General features: G+C 39.5%; 1 protein-coding gene across 4 annotated transcripts in view; it reads left to right on the top strand.

The window, feature by feature from the left end:
- The first annotated feature begins 1,901 nt into the window (after window positions 1-1,901).
- Window positions 1,902-23,538, top strand: part of KHDRBS3 (KH RNA binding domain containing, signal transduction associated 3) — an 89,451-nt gene continuing 67,814 nt past the window's right edge. For all 4 annotated transcript variants that reach the window (XM_061374142.1, XM_061374143.1, XM_061374144.1 and 1 more), the window contains exon 1: window positions 1,902-2,352. In XM_061374142.1, coding sequence (XP_061230126.1) covers window positions 2,265-2,352 — 88 coding nt within the window. In that variant the 5' untranslated portion in view covers window positions 1,902-2,264. The remainder of the gene's footprint in view (window positions 2,353-23,538) is intronic.

Genomic DNA, 23,538 nt, shown 5'->3' on the forward strand with positions numbered 1-23,538 from the left:
TTGTGTTTTACTGCATTTGTAATAATACAGCTACTTTTCTCTCTGAGGTCCTGTATGCTGTACAGGCGCTTTAAATACATTTTTTTGCTTTACTGACAAAGACAGGGATTATTTTGCTCCAGGTCATCCAATAAAGATCACACTCCTACATATTGTTGTGTGTGAAAGTTGTATATGTCTGCCTGTTTCACAACAGATGGCCGCATTTCAGTACTTTTATAGAGAAGATGTATATGGAAGGTTGAAATAAAACACTCATCGTAATCCAAATTCTTCCTGTTGCTTGTATGTTTTAGCTGTATCCCTCAAACTCGATGTCACGCAGAATTAATATATAAATTTGTAAATTTGTTTCTATTCATCCTGGGTCAAGATTTATTTGGAAAGGTTGTAAAGAGAATGTAAATCAAGTTTATTCCACACTGTAACATATCAGACATTGTTTTATGAGATATCCCAGCCTGTAAAACATGAGAAGAAATAAGATACCTTAATAAATGGTCCTTCTGTTTTAAGGGTGAAAGAGCACACGTAATTCTGAAAAGGGAGCCTTAACCTCTGCTTCCAAGATCTGAGTGATTTCTGGTGTTAGCTTTTTGTTTTCAGAGCTTCTTTACCCCCATCTTGCAGGCATATGACCAAGACACATTGCAGACATCTTTTTATTTTCCATTAAATAGAAAAAAGTAAATGTGTGTTTATTTGATTCACACAGATAGAGTATTTTCAGTGTTTTTTTTTTTTTTTAACTGTAGCTTTCACTTAAAGTTTATTATTGTCTTTTCCAGTGAATGTTGGTTTAAAATATTACTTAACATCACAGTTTTGGCTGTGCATCACTGGTCTTGCTTCCTTCAGGCTTTTGTCACCAAAGATTCATTGATGAAACACCTGAGGTCTAATAAGGAAGCTATGTGAAACCTCAACGCCGAAGATCAAAGTGAATAATAATCTAATGTATTAACTACTAGGAAAAAAAAGGAAAATAGACTTGCGCAAGGTCTTTTAAACCTTTTTTTCCTGTAACACAGGCTGCTGCTGAATCACAAACCCACTTACAACGGCCCATCGGTGTAATCCATCGGAAGTAAGATTTTTCTGGCTAGTGCTTATGAAGTGCTTTGTGTTACTGGGGGCGTGCAAGTATAAAATGCTGCGTAAATAAAATAGTACCGCTGTTTTGGGACGAAAAAAAAAGTTAAGATCGGGGGTTTTCTCCTCTTTAAACACAAACCCTGCCCTTCTTCGTTCTTCCCCCCCCCCCCCCCCCCCCACCATGAGCTTTGTAAGGCACCGCCCTGGCTGCCCTGGTCCCTCTCACACGCCGTTGCCCCGGGGACCGAGTCCTCAGCCGCTAAGTACGTTCTGCCGGAGGCGGGACCCCTGGGGCGGCTCCTTGATCCCGTTTCCCTTCGCCTCGCCGCAGCTCAGGGAACGAATGCCCGCAGGTCCGCCGGTGCCGTTGGCAACAACAGCGGCTGTGCTCCCAGGGGATGGTCCGCTGTTTAATGGATTTTAATGGAGACCCAGCTCCGCGCAATGCCTCACACCCGCCCAGCTCCAGCCGCCGTGCCACTATTACCTCAGCGCCGCCTGCGCACCAGCAAACGGCGGGCGCGCGACAGACGCCGGGAAGTGGGAGGGGGCACGGATTCACCAATCCGAAGCTGCGGCCGCCTCTGACTGCCAAGACCCACCACCCAATAGGATCCATCATTTGAGTAGGCGGGAAGATACCGCCCATTGGGAGGAGCTGGGAGGCGGGACAAAGGTCCGGGGCGGGGCTCGGGGGCGGTTGGGGTGGGGGCCTCGGCGAGAGTATTTAAACCTAGCACCGAGGGGCTCACTTGCTTAGTTCGCGCAGCGGTGGTGCTTGTGCTGGTCTGTAGTCCGCTGGTTTCCGCCTGTTCTACGCGTGTTTGTGTGAGGAGCCTGTCCCGTCTGGGTCAGCGGCTCCCGGGCAGCGTCTTTTCCCCTTTCCCAGACCCTTGCACCTTCGCTGAGGGATTTCTACGCACCCCTTGTCCGGTTGTTTTGGGGGTGTCCACTCGGCCAGCGTCCCTTCCCTCCCCGCTCCCTGCCAGGGGCTTGCGGCGCTTCCTTCTGGATGCGTCCCCGCCGCCCCGGGCGGGAGGCGGCCGGGGGGAAGCGCTGCCTCAAAGGATTTACCGCTGACACCGCTTGGGACTCGGACCCGCGCCGCCGCCGCTGCTCCCTTTTCTGTGGGGGCACCGGGCGCCCCGCCGCTCCAGGCCACCGCCGCCATGGATGAGAAGTATCTGCCCGAGCTGATGGCCGAGAAGGACTCTCTGGACCCGTCCTTCACTCACGCCCTGAGGCTGGTCAACCAAGGTGAGGGACGAGCAGGAGTTAGAGGGGATGCTCCGCGAAGGGGGTGCTGTTCGCTCCGCACCGCTTGGTGGGGTTGGGTTGTGTCTGTAAGTGCTGTTTCGCTCCCCGCGCTGTGCGCCGAGGAGGAGCCGGGGGGTCTGCGCTACCCACGTCGGTCCCAGTGTCTTCCCAGCATCAGACCGAACCGGAGCAAAGGCTGGGCCGCCTTCCCCAATTGCTCCGCTTCCATAGAGGTGTTTCATAATAGCGAAGGGATGGCCGCTCACCGCCTTGAGTTATGATACCAAGTGGTATCCTGGTGTAGAACAGCAGGGGTTTTATGTACTCTGTCAGGGTTTACAGTAGATTAAAACCCGGAAAGGTTTTCCTTTTTAAACCTACTAAATAGTTTCTGAACAATAAATTATTTTTTACGTATGTATATAAAAAAGCTTGCAACCTATGTCCTTTCCTAGAAACTTTTGGCTCTAACTAATGTATTAAGATTTAACACTGCATTTGGTGAATCTTTTAAACCCCCCCAAATATTTCTTTTTGCGTTTATGTAACAAGTGATCCCCATCCCTTTTGTGTTTGACATGTCAGATGTGCTTTAAAGTGCTGTTTCAGTGATGCTGTACTGATCAGAAAAGTAATTCTGTGTGATTTACAATATGATTATACATTTGGATCTGTTGTATAATTGGCAGGTGACTTTCAAGTATAGCTCTAAAGAGATGAACACTTGGTGCAGTGCTTGGGGTGGTTAAGTGAAATAAGTTACAAACTAATCTTGTAACGTAACTTAATGACACCTAAAATGATTTTGGCTTCAACTGACATGATTGAAAAGCTGTGTGAGTGTACTTTACTTTCCATAATAGGAATAGGGCTAGATCAATGTGGCTTCTTCTAATGCATTGTTATAGTTTTTGATGTATCATTGACTGTGAATGCCCATCTCTAAATCAGGAGAATTGAGTGTTGTCTGACATTCTGGAATTAGGGGTAACTGTCAGTTTTGGCTGTGGAATGCCTTGTGATTTGTAGCTGCATGTCCTTGGATTGTTGGTATTTTGGATATTTTTCCTACCTTTGAATTTGTGATAGTGCTGGTATTGACAGTAGAAGGAGAACCGTATTAAGTAGAGATTTCTATTGTTTGCTTTAAATTTGTTAAAATTTAGCTTGATGGCTGAGAACTTAAGGCTGCAAATTTGTGAAGTTATTCTCCATGTTGTGTTGAACCTTTATTGCATATGTAAATTACTTTAGGGTGTTACAGATCTGATTTACTGTTTTAAAACCAGCATTTATGGAATTAGATATGGTTATATGGTTGCTACCAAAATTGTGACTTATGAGGGCTAAGTATGATACTTTGAGCTGCTCATTGAAATGAGAAATTAGAGGACAGGTAACCTTCTGCCTGCTTTTATTGTATATATTTGGTATCTGCATGCTTGCTTTCAGTTCCAATGATAACTTACATTGTCAGTGGAACAGTGTAATGGACAGGGATCCAACCTCTTTTTCTCTAGTGTGATTCTAGATTTTTTTGCTTACTTTGAAAAATCAAGTCTTGCATTAAATCTTAAGTATTTCACATGTTGGAGAGAGGTTAAAAAAAGATTAAGCAGGGTGACTATCAAACTGCAGCTTAAAATGTAAATTTATATAATATTCATGTAAAATAGATGATTTAGCAGTTGGATCACCAAGGAACTAAGTAAGGTGAAGTGACTGTATAATACAAGTGGGAATTGCGTGGCTTCAGGAGGAGATACTTTACAAACCCTCCTGTGATGGCACTGACTTGACTATAATTCAGAAATAAAAGCGGTTACTGATAATTCTGGCCAGTTAGATGAAGGCAACTGTTAGTGGAAATGTATATGCAATAGTTGTGGCTTGTACTTCATGTATCAGGTCAACTGAGCTCTTTCTGTGGTAGTTGTGAGCAAGCAAATGAAAGGGCTTTTATCATGTTTTAAACAGGATTTTTTTAGCTTTTCAAGTGAGAATGCAATGTGTGTCAAAGTTTGACTTCTTCCAGGTATGTGTGAGAATGTCTTAGCAAAGGTTTTTAAGTGCTTAAAATAACCAGCTTAATTATGTAACAGCATTTTGATGCCTTGGTAGCATTACATTTACTGTCTGTATTTACTTGAATCAAAATGCTATAGATCAGCCAGATTTCTATAGAAACTCAGGACTGATTTGTAAGAATTGTATGGTTGAATTGGTAAAGCCTTCAGAGATGCTGAAGGAGTTGAAGTGTCTGTATTGCTTAGACACGACAGAAATCGTCAACAAAATTTCATCTGTGCTGAAATTTGCCTTCTAAGGAAAAGTCCTGTGTTTGACTTCCAAAATCTGTTAATTGTAGTACTCATATGGAAGTGGACACATTTGCATATTATACTTGTAATTACAAATTACAATTTGGATATGATATAATTTTATGGCATAATTCTAAATGATACAGGAAAAAGTGGAGCTTGACATGCTTTGAGCTCCAGGGCAGCCTTTCAGCTGAGAAAGAATAATGTGATAAGATGCTGCAGCAATACTTTTGTGGGCAGTATTATTAATGTATCTCAGAATTAAGAGATGTCAGCATCTTCTCTTGCCCTAATAAAACCTTGTTTTAAGCATTTTGAAAGCATTAAAATCTGTGTCCTTCATTGTTCCTGCGCAGCCCATAAAGTGCTGATGTTTCCTGTTGTAAATCGTTCAGGTATTTGACAACTTCTCTCTGGGACACAACTGCAAGCCTGCTTAAATTTTGCTCTGAATAGTCATTGGAACATTCAGATGCTGCTTAAAATTCAAAGCAATAAGAGCCTTTTCTAGGAGACCAGAGTATATCCTTCATTCTAATTAAGATGATTTGCTGGTATACTTGAACACTAAGCCATTCTAAAGGGTTATTTTTACCTGTAAGCCTTTATACATGTTACAGATTGGAAGTATACTTATTTTTGCATGTGTGGTAAGGTGACCGTGCAAATAGGATTAATTTGCAGCTGGTACCAGGCAATGGGGAGTGGAACATTATGTCCCATTAATCTTAAGTTCCGTAGTTGAAGAGCCTTGGGGAAGATGAGGCTCTGGGAAGTAAGCACTTAGTCCATGTGTATTTGTGTTTTTCCTATTTGTATCTCTCAGGTGTTCATCTTTATGCAAAAATCTGAAAAATGTGTTTGTATGTGCAAGTGATTCTTGTTCTCAGGGCAGGCTGGTTCTTTGTGTTTATCATTGCGAGGCACTGAGCAGCTTTGCTTTTCAACCTTTGAGAGCTTTATTTTGAAGGCTGACTTTGCACTTGGGCTGGTATGTAAATGGTGGTAAATGTGCAAGTGTAATATTGATGGCCATAACTTAGTTCATGAGTGATGCTGTAAAAGTATTGAAAGACCTGCAAGAAGAGTTTATTTTCACATCTATGCATAGTATTGATTGATGACAAGTATTTTGTGAATGCTGGGTGAAGTATGTGAAACTGCAGATTGAAGAAGCTAACTGTAAATAAAACATGTTGATACAGACAGTGGAGACATTCAAGCAGATGTCTGGCACTTGTTTGGTTTGTGTAATGTTAAATACATGGGTGAGGAGAGCCCTGTAATCAGTGTTAGGGCAGCTGAAATCCTCATGTCAGAAGACAATGAGTCCTGGTGCCACTGCTGAATGACAGTTCTTACTTGTGTAGACTGTACCTGTGGAATTCTTTCTTACAGGCTCATTTTAGCTACTTAGAGATTTGAGGTAATATCTTAAATTGGTGAGGTGTCCTTTAAATTGTCAACAAGATGTACAGGAATAGGAAGCCTTCCTATCAGTAGATGGCTGTATATGCTAGCTGTATATTAGCCATGTGTCTAGTAGTGATTGGTAGAGGGTTGCTGTTTCTTGTCACATGAGTAGCTCAATAATCAAATAGACTAGTACCTCCCTAAATATCAAGGAGAATGGTGTGTAAGGAAAAGTGTACTGACTTTCTGCATTGTGGAGGGTATTAACTGTCTGATTTTTATAGCAGCTAAAGGATAGGTTACTGAAAATGCTTGAAGTAGGAGCTTAGTGAATTATGGCTCCATAGAAGTTACTAATTTTTAATAAGTCTCTCTTGGTATGCAAGCACACCTGGGCACTGAAGAAGAATTTCCTTTAATTTGTCACAAATGGAATTCTAGTTTTTCACAAATCTAAAAGATGTATTTGATTATCTGTAGTAAAGTGACATGCATATGTTATAATGTTAATCAGCTTGTTACTGAATCATCTACTTTCCTCTGAAGGACAGGTGCTTCATGGCATGGAGCAGATGTGTGATGCCACACATTCCAAGTCCCTAATGGTGTAATGTGTACTCCCTTGCTGTGTCACCTCAAACTCTCCTTCTCATTGTAGTCTCAGCCATGTGAGCAGTGCTTGCTCCAAGTGGCCTGCTCTTGGAGGCTGGCAAAATGCGTTATCAAGGTCACGCGTATTTTGTAAAGCAAATATAGCCAAAGGGAACTTAGGGAGTTTTAAGATTACTTTTTAAGGTTATAAATCTGAATAAAATAGTGAATTTTGTGATATATTCTTCAGATGGATTTTTTTGAACAGCAGGTTACTAGGTTGTCTTCCTTAGAGGTTAACTAGAAAGAATAAAATCTGTTGTCTTCCAGTAATCAGACTTCAAAACAGAAGTCTATGAAAATGTGAGTGCAACTGGTCACTCAGCAGGCTCAGCATGATGAGAAATTGAAGTGACAGTGGTAGGAATGGTATGGTGTGGCAGCACCATAAAAACAGGGAAGGCTGACTTTTATTCTATTGCTGTCTTCTTGAAAAAGCATGAGAAGTAATAAGACTTGGAGTGAAAACGGAGTATTTCAGAGATTGTGCCTGATGTCTCAGCTTTCATTGTTCAGTAACACTTCAGAAGTTCATGTTTTTGTGATGGTTGTGCTTTGCTTTTACTGCAGTGGAACTGCATTGGGAAAGTCATAAGATTTATTAACAATTAGATTCCAGTCTTGCTCTCTTAAAAGGCTGGGGAAGTGATTTATCAGATATTCTGGTCATGTTAACAGGGCTGCTGTGAAATGCAGCTGAAGATAATCATACATACTTCACCCTAGGCTCATCTGCTCTGAAGCATGACTCTAGCCTGCAGCCACTCACTGATGATCACATTTAGTCGGAAGCTGACTTCTAATTCACTTGCACACTTACTTTGGCAGTCAGTGAGAGAGATTGAATTTAAAGGTTTCAAATTTAGACTGGCATGGTTTGTCACTTTCAATCCTTTCTGACACCAGCCATGCAAATTAAAACTGTAACCTTCTGAGTATGTATTTACTGGAGAAATCGGAAGGTCACAGCATTGACTGGCTGCTTTGGTGGCCTGTGGCTTGTTTGACTTGGCTTACATGTACTTAAAAATCTATGTATGTGGCCTTTCTGCCCTCTGAGTTTCCCCACCAACTTCAAGTATCGTTAAGAAACAAAAGGATTTAAGATGTGCTTTGATTTGAAAGAACTGGATATCAACATTCAGAGTAGCCTGGGAAAGTATTCAGTGTGGTACTGCGTGGCTTTTTAATTAGTATTTAGCAGTGTCAGTAAAAAGCATGTTTAAATGGATTAACTGGTAACTGACACACCTAATGTTTTCTGGTGAATTAACAAACTGTTCTTAGCTGAGCTCTGCAGAAGTCTTGCAATCTTAATTCTTACATTATTAATACTGTTTAGCAAAGAAAAGGTAAAAGACAAAATGTTCAAACTGGGCAAGTGGAATATCGTGATAAAGTGGGGTTATCTACCCCCGAGTCCTGGGAAGTCAGGGCTCAGTGGGAGCTGCATGGTGGGGGTGGTAGCTCTAGGAGTTACTTTAGAGCCATGTACTGCTATTGAGGTGACTTACAAGTACAGCACCAGGTAGAAAATTAGTACTTTTGTCACCTTAAGCTAAAGCCGTGAGGGCATATAGACTAGGGATTTTCATTTTCCTGACATTCTAGCTATAAAAGTCCATGCATCTTAACCTTTGAGAAGATCATGTTAAAAAACTCAGTGCTTTGCAAACTTGGAGGTCTGTATGCCTCTTGCTGATCTGATTGGTTTGTGACCATGATCATTAACTGGTGGTTTGAGTGCCCTGCTACTGTCACAGAGGTCAATAAGGGGGATAATAGGCCCTTTAAACTGATGATGAAATGTCTAGCCAAAAAGTGCAAATGAAAAATAAAGCATGCTGCTTTAGCACCAGATGATTAACTCTGCAATCTAAGCGCTGGTAGATTTTTTTTCTCGTCCCATCTTTGATTCAGAATGGGATGCAATTCTGGGTTTTTGACCTCAGCTAAATTGTTAAGCTCTTTATAGATCTGTCAATGACTTGGGATACAGGATAGATGTAAGCTGACTGTTCATGACAAGGAGTGAATTGGAGTAGTAACTGGAGGGGTGGAACGAAGAAAGCTGTATTTGATTATTTCAACAGATGAGCAGTGCATGCTTTATTCTTTGTGTGCTTATCCTGTTTCAAAATATGTCTTTGCTGGAACTCATTAATAGAAATTTATCACTTTTGTGTTGTCATTTTTCCTTATTTTAGTGTATTGTCAAGTTATAATAAGAAACTACAAAGTAAGATGGTTTTCCTTCCTTCCTGGTCTCCATTTCCAGTTGCTGTTTCTGCTGGCTGCCTTCCATTTCTTATTTTGATGTGTTTATCAGGCTTTTGGCTTCAGGTAGCAGACAAACAACAACAAAGCTGCAAGGCAGCAAACAAATGTCAGTTTAATTCTTGTAGTTGGTAAATCTTTCACTTTCTTTTGGCCTTTATAGGTTTTCTTCTATAGGTCTTTATTTCCTAGGAAGAATTTCTTGACAAAATAATTTGAAACCTGAAAGATCAGAAATCATTTCAGTAAACCTATTGTTTTTGTGCTTAATCAAAAAAAAAGTAGTTACAACTGCTTATGCTGATCTTGATATAATGTAGTGACAGGTTCCAAATCCTTTGAGGATTTGCTGATTTATTTTTTTTTCTTCAACTTTATTAATGCATTTGCATTGAATAAAAGGAATAGAGGAAGGTGCCTTTTTGTAGATGAAAAAAATCTAGTGAGAAGTAAAAATTCCTTCTGTTGCTCTGACACTGCTTCTGCACTTACTGAGTGCTTGGAGCATAAATGCATTTGTGGTCTCTTACTGCCTGTGATTATCCAGTAACAGTACTCTGGATAGCACACGTGTTTGAAAGCAAAAGGTTTTAGATATTTTCAGCCGTGTTTTCCCGCTACTTTAGGATAATAATGATGTTTTTAAAAGATGTAGAAATGGAAGGACTGCTTTTAATGCATCTGTTTTTCCTTTCATGTGTCTCCTTTTCTGGTTACTGATAATGGACAACATTTTTCATTATTAGTTCATAATGTCCTAATTAACTAGAGGCTGTGATGAAGCACCAGTCCTGGTGTGCCTCTGGTCAGCAGTAGAGTTTCTGCTCTGTGAGATCACATCCTCAGTATCTGAGGGCTAAGGAGCTTTCTGTTGCTTTTCTCCTGTTACCAAGAGGAAATGTGATAACCCTGTATGTAGACTAGAGTGATACAGCTCTATGAGGTAAACTAGTAAAGTGAAACTGCCCTTTCCTGCCCACCTCCTAACTAATCCTAAGTGATAAACTTCCCTTTTGCAAAAGTGAAAAGCATGAAGTTCATCACGTCTACCTTATTTCATGGCTTTTTGTTATGCTTGACTTAAACCCTATAACCCTTCCTGAGTTTGCAGGAAAAGTGTTTTCCTTCTAGACTTCTTTTCACACAGTTCAAGTTCAATGTTTTGGTCCCTTTGTACACTCATGGAAGTTCAGAAACCTGGATTTTCACTTTGTTTCATGACCACTTCCAGCCTGCTTTTTTCAGGATCAACAAGTCCTAATTCCAGTGAGAAAGGTAGTGTCATTGCTGAGGGTTCTACCTTCCTTGCTGTGATTCCCCCAGGCTTTCAGAGCATGTGAAAGAGTTTCCCAAAGTAAGAGTTTATTACTAATTATTTGACTCAGTTTCTCCATTTAAATCCTGATGTGCATGGAAGAGCTAATCTGCTTCCCTTCCTGCTTCACAGCAGATGGGTTGCAGCTTTATCCTGAGCTCTAGTTAATCAGTGCTGCTTTTCTAGAGCTATCCTAATGATATCTTAGGCTGACTGCTCTGCATGATGGAATGTGGCTCCTTAGTGCTAGATCGTCAGTGTGGAGAGGACTACTTTGGTCCAGTTTGTCTTGTGCAACAAATTGAGCTTAAAGATTCTTTTCGCTTATCTTACAGCCTTGACCTTTTTATTATACCATGCATCCATGGTCTGGAAAAATGATTAGGTTTTTATTGTCCTACTGTATAAAAGCATAAAACAGAAGATTTATCATGCTTTTAAAGCTTACTGTATCTGCTCTGGCATTTTTTCTGCAGATGCTTAAAGTCTTCACAGAAACCTGTTAAGCCATGTGAAGAAAATGCTGGGAATAACCTAAGTGTAGTCTATGAAGTGCTTGTGAAGGAATTAAGGACCTCTGAAGAGTTCTTCCAGCTTTATTTTTGATGAATTTGGGGATTTCAAGCAATTAATATGAGCACACTGTGGAAAAAGCTGAAGTGTTGCACAATGGGTTTTCCTGTAATGTAGCTATACAGTATCATAAATACAGCGATGCTGAGATGTTTGAAGGTATAACTTCGCCAGGAAGGCTTTTGGTTGCTCTGTATGGGTCAGGGAACTCTGTATTAGAGACAGGTCACCGGGGCTCAGTGAGTAGTATATCATGCATTCTGGGCTGAGCTTTTTCCGAAGGGCTTTGCAGACCATGGTTTGGAATCGTTTGGCACTTTGCGGTGCTGCAGTGCGGGCGCTGTGTCAGGAGGGGGAGCCGGCGCTCAGCCCATCCAGCTCTGCCGGGAAGCGGGATCTTAGGAAAGGGGTGCCAGTCCCCTGAGGAAAGCTGTTGTTGGGGAGCCAGCGGTTTTCGCTTGCGGCCAGATGTGTTCTGCAGCTGAAAATGCAGTTCCCTTCCAAAAGCCAATATACAGATCACCGTGGCTTGAGTGCTTAGAGAATCATTTTGTCAGTGTTATTTTCAGAGCTTCCCTGAGTGCAGGTAAAATTGATGCTCAAGGTATGAAGGCTTTAATTGGTAACTGACCAGTTTGAAATTAGCATTGGTTGCGTCTTTCTGCTTGGCCATCTCATAGGTATTTGTCTTTACTGCTCATACCTTGGCCACAAGCTCAAATATAGATGGAATTGCTGTGGCTGTTTGGACACAGGATTTCCAGATACAACTGGGATGCAGATGGGACCTGAAATAGCGTTGGCCTGGGCTGATCTCTTGATGTATTCTTGAGGTGTACTTCAACTTGACAGCTGTCAGTCTGTCCAATTTGAGAAGTCCTCAGTCGAGTTTTAAAGCAATTCCTTTGCTAGGCTTTTACATTTGAACCTCTTAGAAGATCACATACAGCTGGTTATGGTAATTTCCCTGTATTCTCTGTTTAGTGTTATTTATCAATCATTTGTGCAGAGATGCATTTGCAGAATTTACAAATCTCCAGAAATAATAGGCCTCATTTAGAATGTAAAGTAATAGTTCACATAGTTCAATATAAGGTTAATTAAAAATGCCAATGTGTATTTCATTATCACATAAGTGGCAAGTAGCTGGCTGTGAAATCAGGTCTGTGAAGAGCTCTAGACAAATTACCCTTTTTAAATTGATACCCTGATAGAGGAAAATGTGATTTGCTTAACCTGTAGATCACAGTTTCTTTAGACTTCAGTGATATGCTGTGCATTATGCTAACATAATGTGTTTTCTGCCTCTGAGTAGGTCCTCAAGGCACTGATCCCTTATGTTTGTCAATGGCAATGAGCAAAGCTTTCCATGACTGGTTATCTAGGCTGGAAGGCTACACCTATTATGATAGCTTGCATGAACATGATGCTGGGAAGTCGAGTACTCTAGGCACTAAAAAAAGTACTCAGCTTGCTGGATAGCCTCCTGCTTGGTCTTTCTGCTGGGGAAAACAGTGGAACACATAGGAAAAAAAACTTGAATCAAATACTTTTCCTTCCCATTTGGTTGAAGTAGGATGTAAAGCTGTTGGTTTCATTCTGTACAGTTCTTTCAGAATCCTTTGCTTAGTTGTATTGGAGTAATAGCTGGGTACAGCTCAAACTGTAGTTGGTAGTAAATTTTTCAGCACTAACTACTCATTATTTGTAAGTCTGCAAATGATGCTGCTCATGTCTTGTCAGCATTTGCATGAGGTATTTTCAGCTGCCTCATTTGGAAGGTTTTAGTACTGTTATTGAAGCTGAGATGTGAAGCTTTTCTGCAGAGTCATCTAAAAAAGCTGAGTGCAGGGAATGCAGAAAGCAAACCAGTTCAGGTTTGGCACCCTAAAACATGATTGTATGTGCTTGTCAGTAATGGATATCAAGCTCTGTTGTAATAAAACAAATGTTAGAGCATTATTTTTCCCTTTGTTTTATTGATGACTAATCAGCTGTTTGAGCTCTGTCAGTTATAGTCAATTGGCTTCTGCTAATAACCCTTTTTCCCTCTTTACCTTCTTGTACTTTATCAAGACAGCTATCCTGACCTGAAATTTTTACAGGTAACCAGTTGAAATGCTAACAGAATAGTGAATGTGGTTTCAAGTTAGGCCATGAAATGAAGAAATAAGAGCAGATGGCCCCTTAAAAAAAATAGATTAAAAAGAATAGATGCTCCTGGCCAGCTACATAGTTAATTCCTTGCCTTTTGTCAAGGCGTCTGCCAATAGATAGTTATTATGCAAGGGTAAAATAAAAACGGTATTAATTTATTTGGGTGGGGGAGGTTTTCCTCATTTCCATCTCTCTGTGATAATTTAGTGTTATCTTTGTATTTTTAAGATACAGCTATAATCATTTGGAATATAATATGTTAAATTAGTTATTTTGGTGGCTCGAGGAAGAGTTTAAGTTTTCCCTTGTTAAATGTTCTTTACAGATTTATTATCAGTGAACAGACAGATCCTTTTCAATTCAGTTATGCACCTTTATTTTGGGGGGTTATGTGAAAGTAGCACATTCCAGCATTTTTGGGTGGTTCTGTTTGGAACTAGGTTATTAATTCCTGCACTTAGAAAATGAATGGATCAAGAAGAGAATTGAAACTAATATATACATTCATTATGTTGGTTGGGCAGGAGCAGGTGGAGTGGTCTAGGGTGAGATGTCTCTGCCTGTGGTAGGGGGGTTGAAACTAGATGATCTTAAGGTCCTTTCCAGCCCTAACCAGTCTATGATTCTGTGATTCTATAGGAAGGCTTATTTGTGGGAATACAAGTACCCGTTATTACTGGTTTGGCCTTTTGTTCTTCCCACATACACTTACGCTTTGCTTCTGTCTAGTAGCAAGGAGTGGTAAAAACAGTGTACCATATTAAGTGGTTATTGCTGACTTACCTGTCCTTGGTTTGTGCACCCAGACCCTAAATTTCTTATGCAGCTGCATTTTTTTAAATGCATCTCTTTTGTCCTCTGCTACATCTAGAAGGTAACTTGATTCAGTACTTCTGCAAAATGGAGCATCAATTTCTTTTCCCATAGAGAAGCAATTCAAATGTCACTGAACCAGGGAGTAATGACACCTCAGGTTCTTGGTGTTGGCACTCTTCTTACTGTTTCTTGGCAGACAGAAGTGATGGAGCAGAAACTTGAATATATGGGCTTATGAAGGCGTAAGTAGTAGCAGCAGCTTCTGCATTTTGCCAGCACTACTGATCTCAATATGAACAGTTCAGGTTTGTCTTTGCTGTCTCACCTTGAATGTAGGTGTACTTCCCTGGCCGTGAATTGTTCTGTGCTTGTAGATGCAGTATGCCAATTGCCTTGTGCATGTACTTTCTAGTAGTTGACTATTCTGAGCAAAATCTGCAGAAGTGCACTGAAATCTGCTACGTAAGCTATTAAATTTAGGAATTACTCCCATAATGTTCATTACACGTGGGCATCATTGGGGAAAAAATAATAGTGTGCAGTTAAAGCTGGGGGTTTGAAATTGGCTGGGTTAAAACTAAACCAGTAACACTTCTAAAATGAATTCATCATGCAACTACCTGAGGATGTGGCTTCTGAAACTGCAGGAAAGCAGAGACATCACATTTTCCACTTCCATATAAGCATTAAATTTTAAGCTGTCTTCAGAACAAATCTGTAAGACAAATGAATTTGTAATATCTTGACTGCTGAGCAGTTGCATAGAACATCATGCAGGTGTTCTGCTTCTTGCAGCTATAATACAACTATGTCTGTTGGAGAGAAACATGATCTTGGGCTTTTAAAAAGACTTTTTACTGAAGATGCTTCTTGGAAATGCATTTACAAACATGAAATATGTGACTTAGAAGGAAGTATTTAGTTTTAAGCTAAACATGAATATGCGTTTAGATAAAAATATCATTTGTAACTGTTTCCTATGGCAAGTAAAACCATACTATAAGTGCTACTGAAACTTGTATATTTTAGCTTTTACTGAAACATACCTTAAACTTAACTGGGTAGTTATTCCAGATATTTATGCAGGTATAAATCATGGTCTGTTTTGTTTTCTTTAAAGCTGGAAACTTGAATAATATTCTGCTAGGTGAATGCTAGAAATACGTGCTTAAGGAAAAAAAAAACCCAACCCTTTTTTTGGCAGATACCTCACAAGTTGGAAGATTACTTTCCTCAGTGAAGGTGCTACATGGGTAAGCTCAGTGGTCCTGCAGAAGACACAGGCTTACTGCAGACTTTGATCTCACTCCTTTCCTGCAGAAACTGACTTGCTGGCAAGAGATGGTGTTTCCTTTCTTTGAGTTGCAGCTGGAATGAGTCCATAAGGTGATCTTTCAGGGTTTATCATAGTTGTAGGGAAGTGTGAGCTAAAATTATATTAAATGATTCAACTGACTTTGAGAGTAAGTGTAGAATTGTTAGGGTTGGAAAGGACCTTAAGATCATCTAGTTCCATCTAGTGTAATAGAATAATATTTGGGAACAACTGAATGTGGAAGTAATCTGCTTAACTCTGAGTAATAGGTATCTTCATACACAGTAAAGATATTTGGATTCACCTGCTATTGAGTATGTGGAAGGGATAGTAATGTTATCCCTGTGCTAATTAAAAAAATAATTTGGAAGCTGAGAGTTTAACATCCAATTTGTTGAAGCTCATACATAATTTCCACATGAGTTTTTTTAGGCTGCACTTTCCCATGGGGCGGTAGATGTACAAGCTGCCTTGGTGTGTTTTTCCTGCCAAGCTATGTTACTGCAGCCAAGGACTGTAATGGATGACAAATACTAAAAGTGCTGCCTGCAGTAATTGTATCACTAGTGTTTTGCCTCTGTCTGCTGGCAGTAGGAGTGATGGCCTTCTGAAGGGTTAGAGGTGTGTTAAAGTGATCCAGAACGGTGTGCTGGAAGTAGTCCCTTCTGCATGCACCAGATAACCTCTGCAGGTTTGTTTCATAAGTCTCTGGACCAGAATACACAAATACATTAGGATCTTTGGGCTGCTGCCTTTTCCATAAGTATTCTGAAAGCATTTTTTCAACTTCTAAAGTTATGGTTTTGGCTTAGGCGTTAAAACACAACCCATCAATAGTGTTACGTTGCTTCATATTCACCTGTAGCTTCATGTTATTTCTGTGCAAGTTTACCTTTTCATACAGCTTACTTGCACATCAATAGTATGTGCGGTAGTAAACAAAGCTGCAGACATGAAGTCTTGGGAATCTGAGCAATTGATACCAGAAAACTTGTGTTAGAATCAGCAGGCTGATAAAATTATGAACAGTTGGTTGAATTAATAACTGTTTGTAATAGTTAATCTTTTACAGGCTCCAAAGCAGAGGTGGTGCTTATTTTCATGGTTCACTTGATCAGTGCAGTGTCACAGAACACAGAGACTCCTTAATTCCTTCAGTAAGAGAGGTTATGGTTATGTTGCAGCTATGAGTTTTAATAAGTCCTAACAGTGTCTGGTGCTAACTCTTGAGTTTTACCGAATTCAATATAAAGATTTAGACACAAATACTTGTGGTAGCCTCATTTCAGTTTCTGTCTCTAATGCTGTAAAACAGGAGCAGTGATAGGTTTTTATTGGACAGAAAATGTATTTTGTAGGGCATGGTGTTCTGGAAGCATTGGGAAGAGATGTGTAACTTTGGAAGAATGTTTATATACTTCTAGCCATGCAGAAAATAATTGTAGGGATATAGGGAGGGAAAAAATATTGGATCAGTCTGAATCTGTTCCTCTGCAGTATTTAAGCATGCAGAATCCTATGCTGCAATGTGAGTTTCTAGCATGCTTTCAGGTAACAAATCTCTTCTGGGCTCCAGTATTTCATGAGAAGCAAATCAGTTGTCAGTCCCCCTCACTGTCCATTTCTTCTGCCTGTACCTCATCATTTTGTTAGGATGCTATGGGAAATAGTATCAAAAGCCCTACTACAGATGAGAAAGGATGGCATTGTCTGCTTTTGTCTCATCTGGAGAGGCAGTCGTGTTGTTTTGTTATTGAAGGCTCTAAGTTTGGTATGTTGACTTCCCTGTCATATATTCACGCAGGCTATTCACAATCACCTTGTCCTTTATGCTTGGAAATGGCATTCCAAGGGCTGCTTGCTGCCTCATCTTCCAAAGAGTCAAGGTTAGTCTTATCCTATTGTTCTTCAGATCTCCCTCTTCGATCTTGAACATAGGACTCATACGTGCTTTCTTACAGTCAGTGTTTTCCCCCCAATCACCATGACCCCTCAAAAACAGTGGCTTTGTCATTGACATCAACCAGCTCCATCAGCACTTGTGGGTGTTTGCTGAAGTTTCTGGTATAGTGATCATTTCAAGTAAATTGTGACTTAGGTGTGAATTGCATTTTGGGATTTATCAACAAGATGTGACATATGACTAGATTATGGATTGCCAGTGTGATATACCCTGGCTCCATCATGTGGGATGGGGAGTACTGGCAAAGCTCCAGAGTTGCTCAAAGTGACTTTTAGATAAGCAGGGGAAGATAACTCAGCTTTGTCTAGCTGATGGCTGCATGAGGCTTTCATAATGCTTGGTAAGCAGTTGTACACTGTTGTAACTATAGTACAAAATACAGGGATGGAAGATTCCCTACTAAGATGAGCTTTGGTAGTGCAGGTATCTTAAGCATGGTTAGTTTAAATCTAGTGACAAGTTTTTAGGGTACACTGGTAGTGCGCTAATGCTTTACGTGTGGTCTCTAATACTGCTTAAATCTGCTTCAGGGTTCAGTAACTGTGTATACTATGGCTAGTATTTCATTTTGGCAGTAGTTTTAAATGTAATATATGCAGATTAAGAGCTGCAGGTTGTATCATTTTTCAAATGGGATCTGAATTACGCTTTTCCTTCTTGTGAAAATTGTCAAAGGACTCACAAAGCTTGAGTAGTACTATGTACTTAATAAGAAAGGATATAGACCATTCTTGATGATTCACCAAGATGACGAGTTAAATCTTGTGTAAAGGCTTCGTGATTGTGTTCCTATAGTGAAAGATGGAATAGCTTTTTATAAGGGCTCTTGACACAAAAAAATAACTTCATTTTGTCTGTGCCCTGAGTAGTACAAGATGGTCTGTATGTTGGATACCCTCCTGAAATGAAGTCGTGGCTTTACTTCTGAAATCTGAATCCAAAGTAGGTTTGTACCTGTCCTGTCACTTGTCACGTTTGCACATGCTGCTTTTATGATGGAGCTACTTTAGGCTCATGTTTGAAACTCCCTAAGAAATGTCTGCTAAAAATAAAGATCACTTAGCACCAACTCCTCCATCTTGTTCCTACCGTACCATTTGAATGATTCAGAGGGCTTTAGAGCTTTGCCTTTGGAGCTTGTTGGCTACTTGTGTTGTCATATAGAAGCATGTAAAAAGGATTTGCAGAAAGGGAATCTATCTACAGGCTATTGCGCAGTACATGCAGTAGGTAAAATGAAGACAGTAAGGGTCCCTTTCCAGACACCTATAGAAAGGATCATAAGGTGTCTGAGGCTTTAAGAAACCCCTGAAGGGTCAGTCTCCTGCTCAATGCAGGGAAAAAGTCAATGCTCCTATGCTCTTCTCATTTAAGCAGCAACATTAGGTGTTCCTGAAGCACGGAGGCACATGGCAGTCAAGTGTGTTAGTCCTGATAGGATGTAGCATTCAAGTTAGTAACTGAGTGTAGGCTTTTTGGTGCTGGTTTTCCACATATATGCTTAAATTGCGTTTGGATTTGTTAAGTTTGTGATGAGTTGACATTTTGTGCAGTTAATGTATTCCTGACCTTAGCAGTAGGTAAACCATATAGGAAACTTTGTTATAAGTTCAGAAACTCCCCACAAAATGAGATAAATAGTAATTTCCAGTGAAGCAGGGTGGGTAAATGGGACTGAAGCCTATGTTGACATCTTGGGTTTTTCCTGAGCAAGACTGACTGAACATCTGTTAATATCTTATATGTTATTTTTGACAGTTTCTACTCTGGTACTTCCTACTTTATTGCTAATATTAATCAGTCTGAATAGATTTAAGTGGAGTCATTTTTGATGTGAAGGTAATAGGTTTTGAATTGCTTAAATAAAAAGGCCTATTCAAAATATTTGTCATATTGGTGACTGAAATGTATTTTCAGATCAGTGCAGACAGTAGTACTTAGACTGTAAAATAGAACTTACAGTGCCTGTGAATGCAATTTAAATAAAGATTGGTTTGAGTACTTCAACAGGGATATTATTATTAATTTAAGGATGCTGAATGTTGTAGACATCATTGTAGCATGAACCACCTATTTTATTCTAAATTCAAATTAAGAGTCATTGTCAATTGCTTCCACAAAATTAAGGTGGCATATGAAAGACAGTTATTCTGAATTAAACTATTGTTATAATGTACATTTGTTGAAACACTCCTGTGTTTCTTATGTGCAATTTATGTTCTTAATGCATCACTTTTTATGGCAGTTCAGAATTGGGACCTGCTGTGGAGGTGATTTTGAAGGTATCACAGTGATGGCTAAGGAGGATAAGTGAACTTTTCTGAAGTTCACAGAGGAGTGGGGATGCATATAGTAATAGAACAGATGCATTAAAAATAGTGTGTTTCATTGTGTTTCTGATTCAGTCTTTCAGACCCATTCAGGATGAATCTAGATGTAGCCATTCCACATATATTTAACTCCCTTATTTGTCTCTTTAATGAAGATAAATTAATTAGTATTTGCTTTGGAAATAATTTGTGGGTGGAAAAAGGGAAATTTGTCCAAGCATTTCCTTACATCAGAAAATGTTTGGTTGCTGCTCTCAATTGTGGATTTCGTTTTGTTTTTCTAGGACATTGAGATGCTACATGCAACTCAAAATGAGGTGTTCTTTGTTTTGTGAATGTATACACAAAAACTGCTTTAAAGCTAACTAGGCATGCTAAACGTCTTTAAAAATACTGAATAGCAGGATGCTAAGCTTGGCTCTTCTATTTAGGGCCAGAATTAGGAGTGTTGCAGTCACAGAATGGTTGAGGTTGGAAGAGAACACCAGGGATCTAGTCCAACCTGCCTGCTCAGGCAGAGTGTCCCAGAGCACATTACTCAGATGGCTCTTGAATGTGTCTTCAGGGAAGGAGACTTTGCAGCCTCTCTGAGCAACCTATTGTAATGCTTACAGTAAAGTTCTTACTCATGTTCAGGTGGAATGTCCTGTGTTTATTTCACGCCTGTTGCCTCACATCGTATTGCCTCGTATCAGTGAGAACTCAACTTTATGCTGAATATTGTCTGGTTTCATGCTAGTCAAGAGGGCAGGGGTAGTGAGTAGCAGGTCTCTTAGAGCCTGCTTTCAGGAAATGTGGTATTTATTTCAGAAAGCCTTTTGAAATGTATTAAAGATGCACTGTGATTCTAGTTCATGTTGTGTAGTACTGTTTTCATCTGAAAAGACAGGTATTTGTTGGAAAGGTACTATTTCAGGTATTTCAGGGGGGCTGTAGGCATGCTGGGGATGGACTGTTTATTAGGGACTAGTGACAGGACAAGGGGTGATGGGCTCAAACTTAAACAGTGGAAGTTTAGATTGGATATAAGGAAGAAATTCTTTACTGTTAGGTTGGTGAGGTGCTGGAATGGGTTGCCCAGGGAGGTTGTGAATGCTTCATCCCTGGCAGTGTTCAAGGCGAGGTTGGACAAAGCCTTTGGGTGCCATGGTTTAGTGTGAGGTGTCCCTGGGCATGGCAGGGTGTTTGGAACTGGATGATCTTAAGGTCCTTTCCAGCCTTAACTATTCTATGATTCTAAATTTAATCCCTCAAGTAGTGGGTTAGAGATTAAAGGAGTCAGTGGAAGAGATGTATAATCTGAAGCACAGTTGAGACCATTTTACTGTGACTTCAGTGAGATTAAGTTCTCATCAATGTCATCAAAATTAGAACTATCATTATGTTCATTGTCCTGTGTTACTGCACTTTGGATTTACCAGAACAAGTTGTGGAAGGACTGTGAGCATTAAATCAGTATCTAGCATAAGAAACAAAACCAACCCATAGAGAAGTTGTAACTGCCAGTGTTTTCAGAATAGGTGTGCTTAAAATGTGCTTTGTGGTAAAATATGGATTTTGCCATAATGAAGATCTTAAAATAAGAAACAGTATGGAATGCTGGAGAAGTAATACTTTTAATCCTGAATGTTTCAGAAGTACTTCCTGGTACTCTGAATTAGGATTATACAAAGTTTGAAGAAACTGATACTGTTGACGCTTTTTCTCCATTAAGGAAAAACTACTCTGAAATTTGTGTACAACTGGCTTGGAGTCCCTGCCATCCTCTGGAAGCTTGTCTGTTATCAAAGCTTAGGTGTTTGTTGAAGGGGATCTTTATAATTAATTAGCTAAAATGTTTTTGTAGTGCTGTCACACTTTTTAATGTGGAGGCAAAAGGAATCATGCTGTCAAACCAGGTATCAGTCTGACTCAGTGCTGTTTTCAGCCAACAGCAAGAAGTAAAAGAGCAAGAAAGTATATAAAGGTACTTCCACAGCCTTTATTTAAGAGCTTTATCAATTGAAGATGGTGTGTTTTTTCCAAGTAAACTATGAAGTCTTGAGAATTTACTGAGAAAAACCATTGTTATTGGGACATGCTTCAGTAGTTCAAACTTGTTTGGTTGACTTGGTCTAACTTTTGATATCTTACTCTTAGCTACAAGCTGCCAAAATTGAGCTTGTCCAAATTGAGATAAACATACTGTTGCTGTTGTATAGTGTTAGCAGCTTCCAAAGCCCCTACAGTGTTTCAGGTGTTAAGAGTATTCAAAGAGCATAATGTTCTTCAAATACTTTAGGTTTCAAAATTAAAGTGGAAATTATTTGTAGTGAATAGCAAGGCAGTTAGGATGGACATCATTTGGATATCTTAGAATTTGACCTTTGGGTTCTTCACTTTTTCTTCCATCTGAAATAAAAAAAGTATGAAATGAAATTTGGGTTCAAACTAAACCAGGGTAAGTTCAGGTTAGATATAAGGAGGAAGTTCTTTACTGTGAGGGCGCTGAGGCACTGGAAAGGTTGCCTAAGGAAGCTGTGAATGCTTCATTCCTGGCAGTGTGGTCAATGCCAGGTTGGATGGAGTCTTCAGTGGTTTAGTGTGATGTGTCCCTGTGTCCTTTGCCCATGGCAGGGTGTTTGGAGCTAGATGATCTTAAGGTCCTTTCCAACCCAAACCATTCTACGATTCTATGACTTGGATTTTCTGGGGTATCTGATAAGAGTTCAGAACCTAAAGAAAAAAATAGAGTATTTCTTAAGGATTTGCAGACATTCTTTTTTTTTTTTTTCTGGGAACACTCTATTAAGGGCAAATGCAGTAAACATTTGTTTGAGTTTGACATTTGATCTTATGTTGATTACATTGATTTACTGCAGGCATATAGAGCATCTCTTTGTTTTACATTAAATGCGAGTATTTATATTGTCTTAGGAGAGGGAGCTGGAATCCTGGCTTGTAGTTCTGCCACAGGAAGATTAATTCTACCTACAGATTAACATGGAATGATTCTACTTTGTCATTATCTAATGTATCTAGCAACATTATTTGGTGAACTGAGAAGTAATCATTGCTTAGAGGTCTCTGCTATGATTAAATGTAAAGACAAAAATCATGCTGTTATTACTTCATCCAGTTACATTCCTGGACTACTGCATTAGCTGCATCTTTGGTCTCAGAAAATGGGATTTTAATCTTTAGCATTTTGAAAAGCTTTAATCACATGTATTTCTATTTGTCATCTAGGAAATGTCATTGCTTCACATAGCTAAGCAGTACAGAATGTAATCTAAAGATTAGGAAAAGGCAAATCTCTCTATTCATCTGACCTTGAAAATCTGATTGGATTTGCTTTGTAATCTGCCATGTTTTTTCTCTAATTATCTAAAGCTAGATGTGAATGATAGATATTGAATGAGCTGCGTAGGTAGGATAGTATTCTGATGCTTAACTTTGTGTTGTTTTAGATTTGAGTGCAAAGAAATGACAAGAAGCCCACCCAAAAATCTGAGACAAAAAGTGGTCTCAATATAGGGTAAACTTTCAGTAATTCAGTGTCCTTGACTTTCATTCAAAATTGAATGAATAGTGAATATGCCTAAAGTCAATGTAATTAACTTTAGAGCATAATAGGAAAAATCTTTTATCTTATTCTGTAGTGTTTTGACAATGAGCTGGTAAGAAAAAAGTCATCTGACTTCAAAACCAATGGGGAAAATTACGATCCATCTTATTGAGCATTTACTGGTGGCTTCCTGTGGGTCTCAGTACCTTCAGGCAGTACAAAGTCAATTAAACAGTGAAAGTTAAAGAATAAAGAAATGGTTATTCTTAAAATGATCAATAAAAAGTATATAGCTGTTTTGGGTAGGGAAACCATTCTTTGGAGTAATGAATGGAGTTCTTTTAATATTTATTAGGACAAGAAGTGAATGTTCTTTCTACAACCTTTTTAACTTATTCAAAATACTGTAGAATTGAGTGTATCCAGCATTAATGAAGTTGTTGCAGTAGAGTCCTTCAAAAGCTGTACTCAAATACATTCTGTAAGCTGAAATATTTAGGAAATA

This window comes from Neopsephotus bourkii, unplaced genomic scaffold, assembly GCF_033783945.1.
Source record: "Neopsephotus bourkii isolate Nb327-2 ecotype Australia unplaced genomic scaffold, CSIRO-AGI_Nbou_v1 NB_1637, whole genome shotgun sequence".
In the NCBI taxonomy this organism is placed as follows: domain Eukaryota; kingdom Metazoa; phylum Chordata; class Aves; order Psittaciformes; family Psittacidae; genus Neopsephotus; species Neopsephotus bourkii.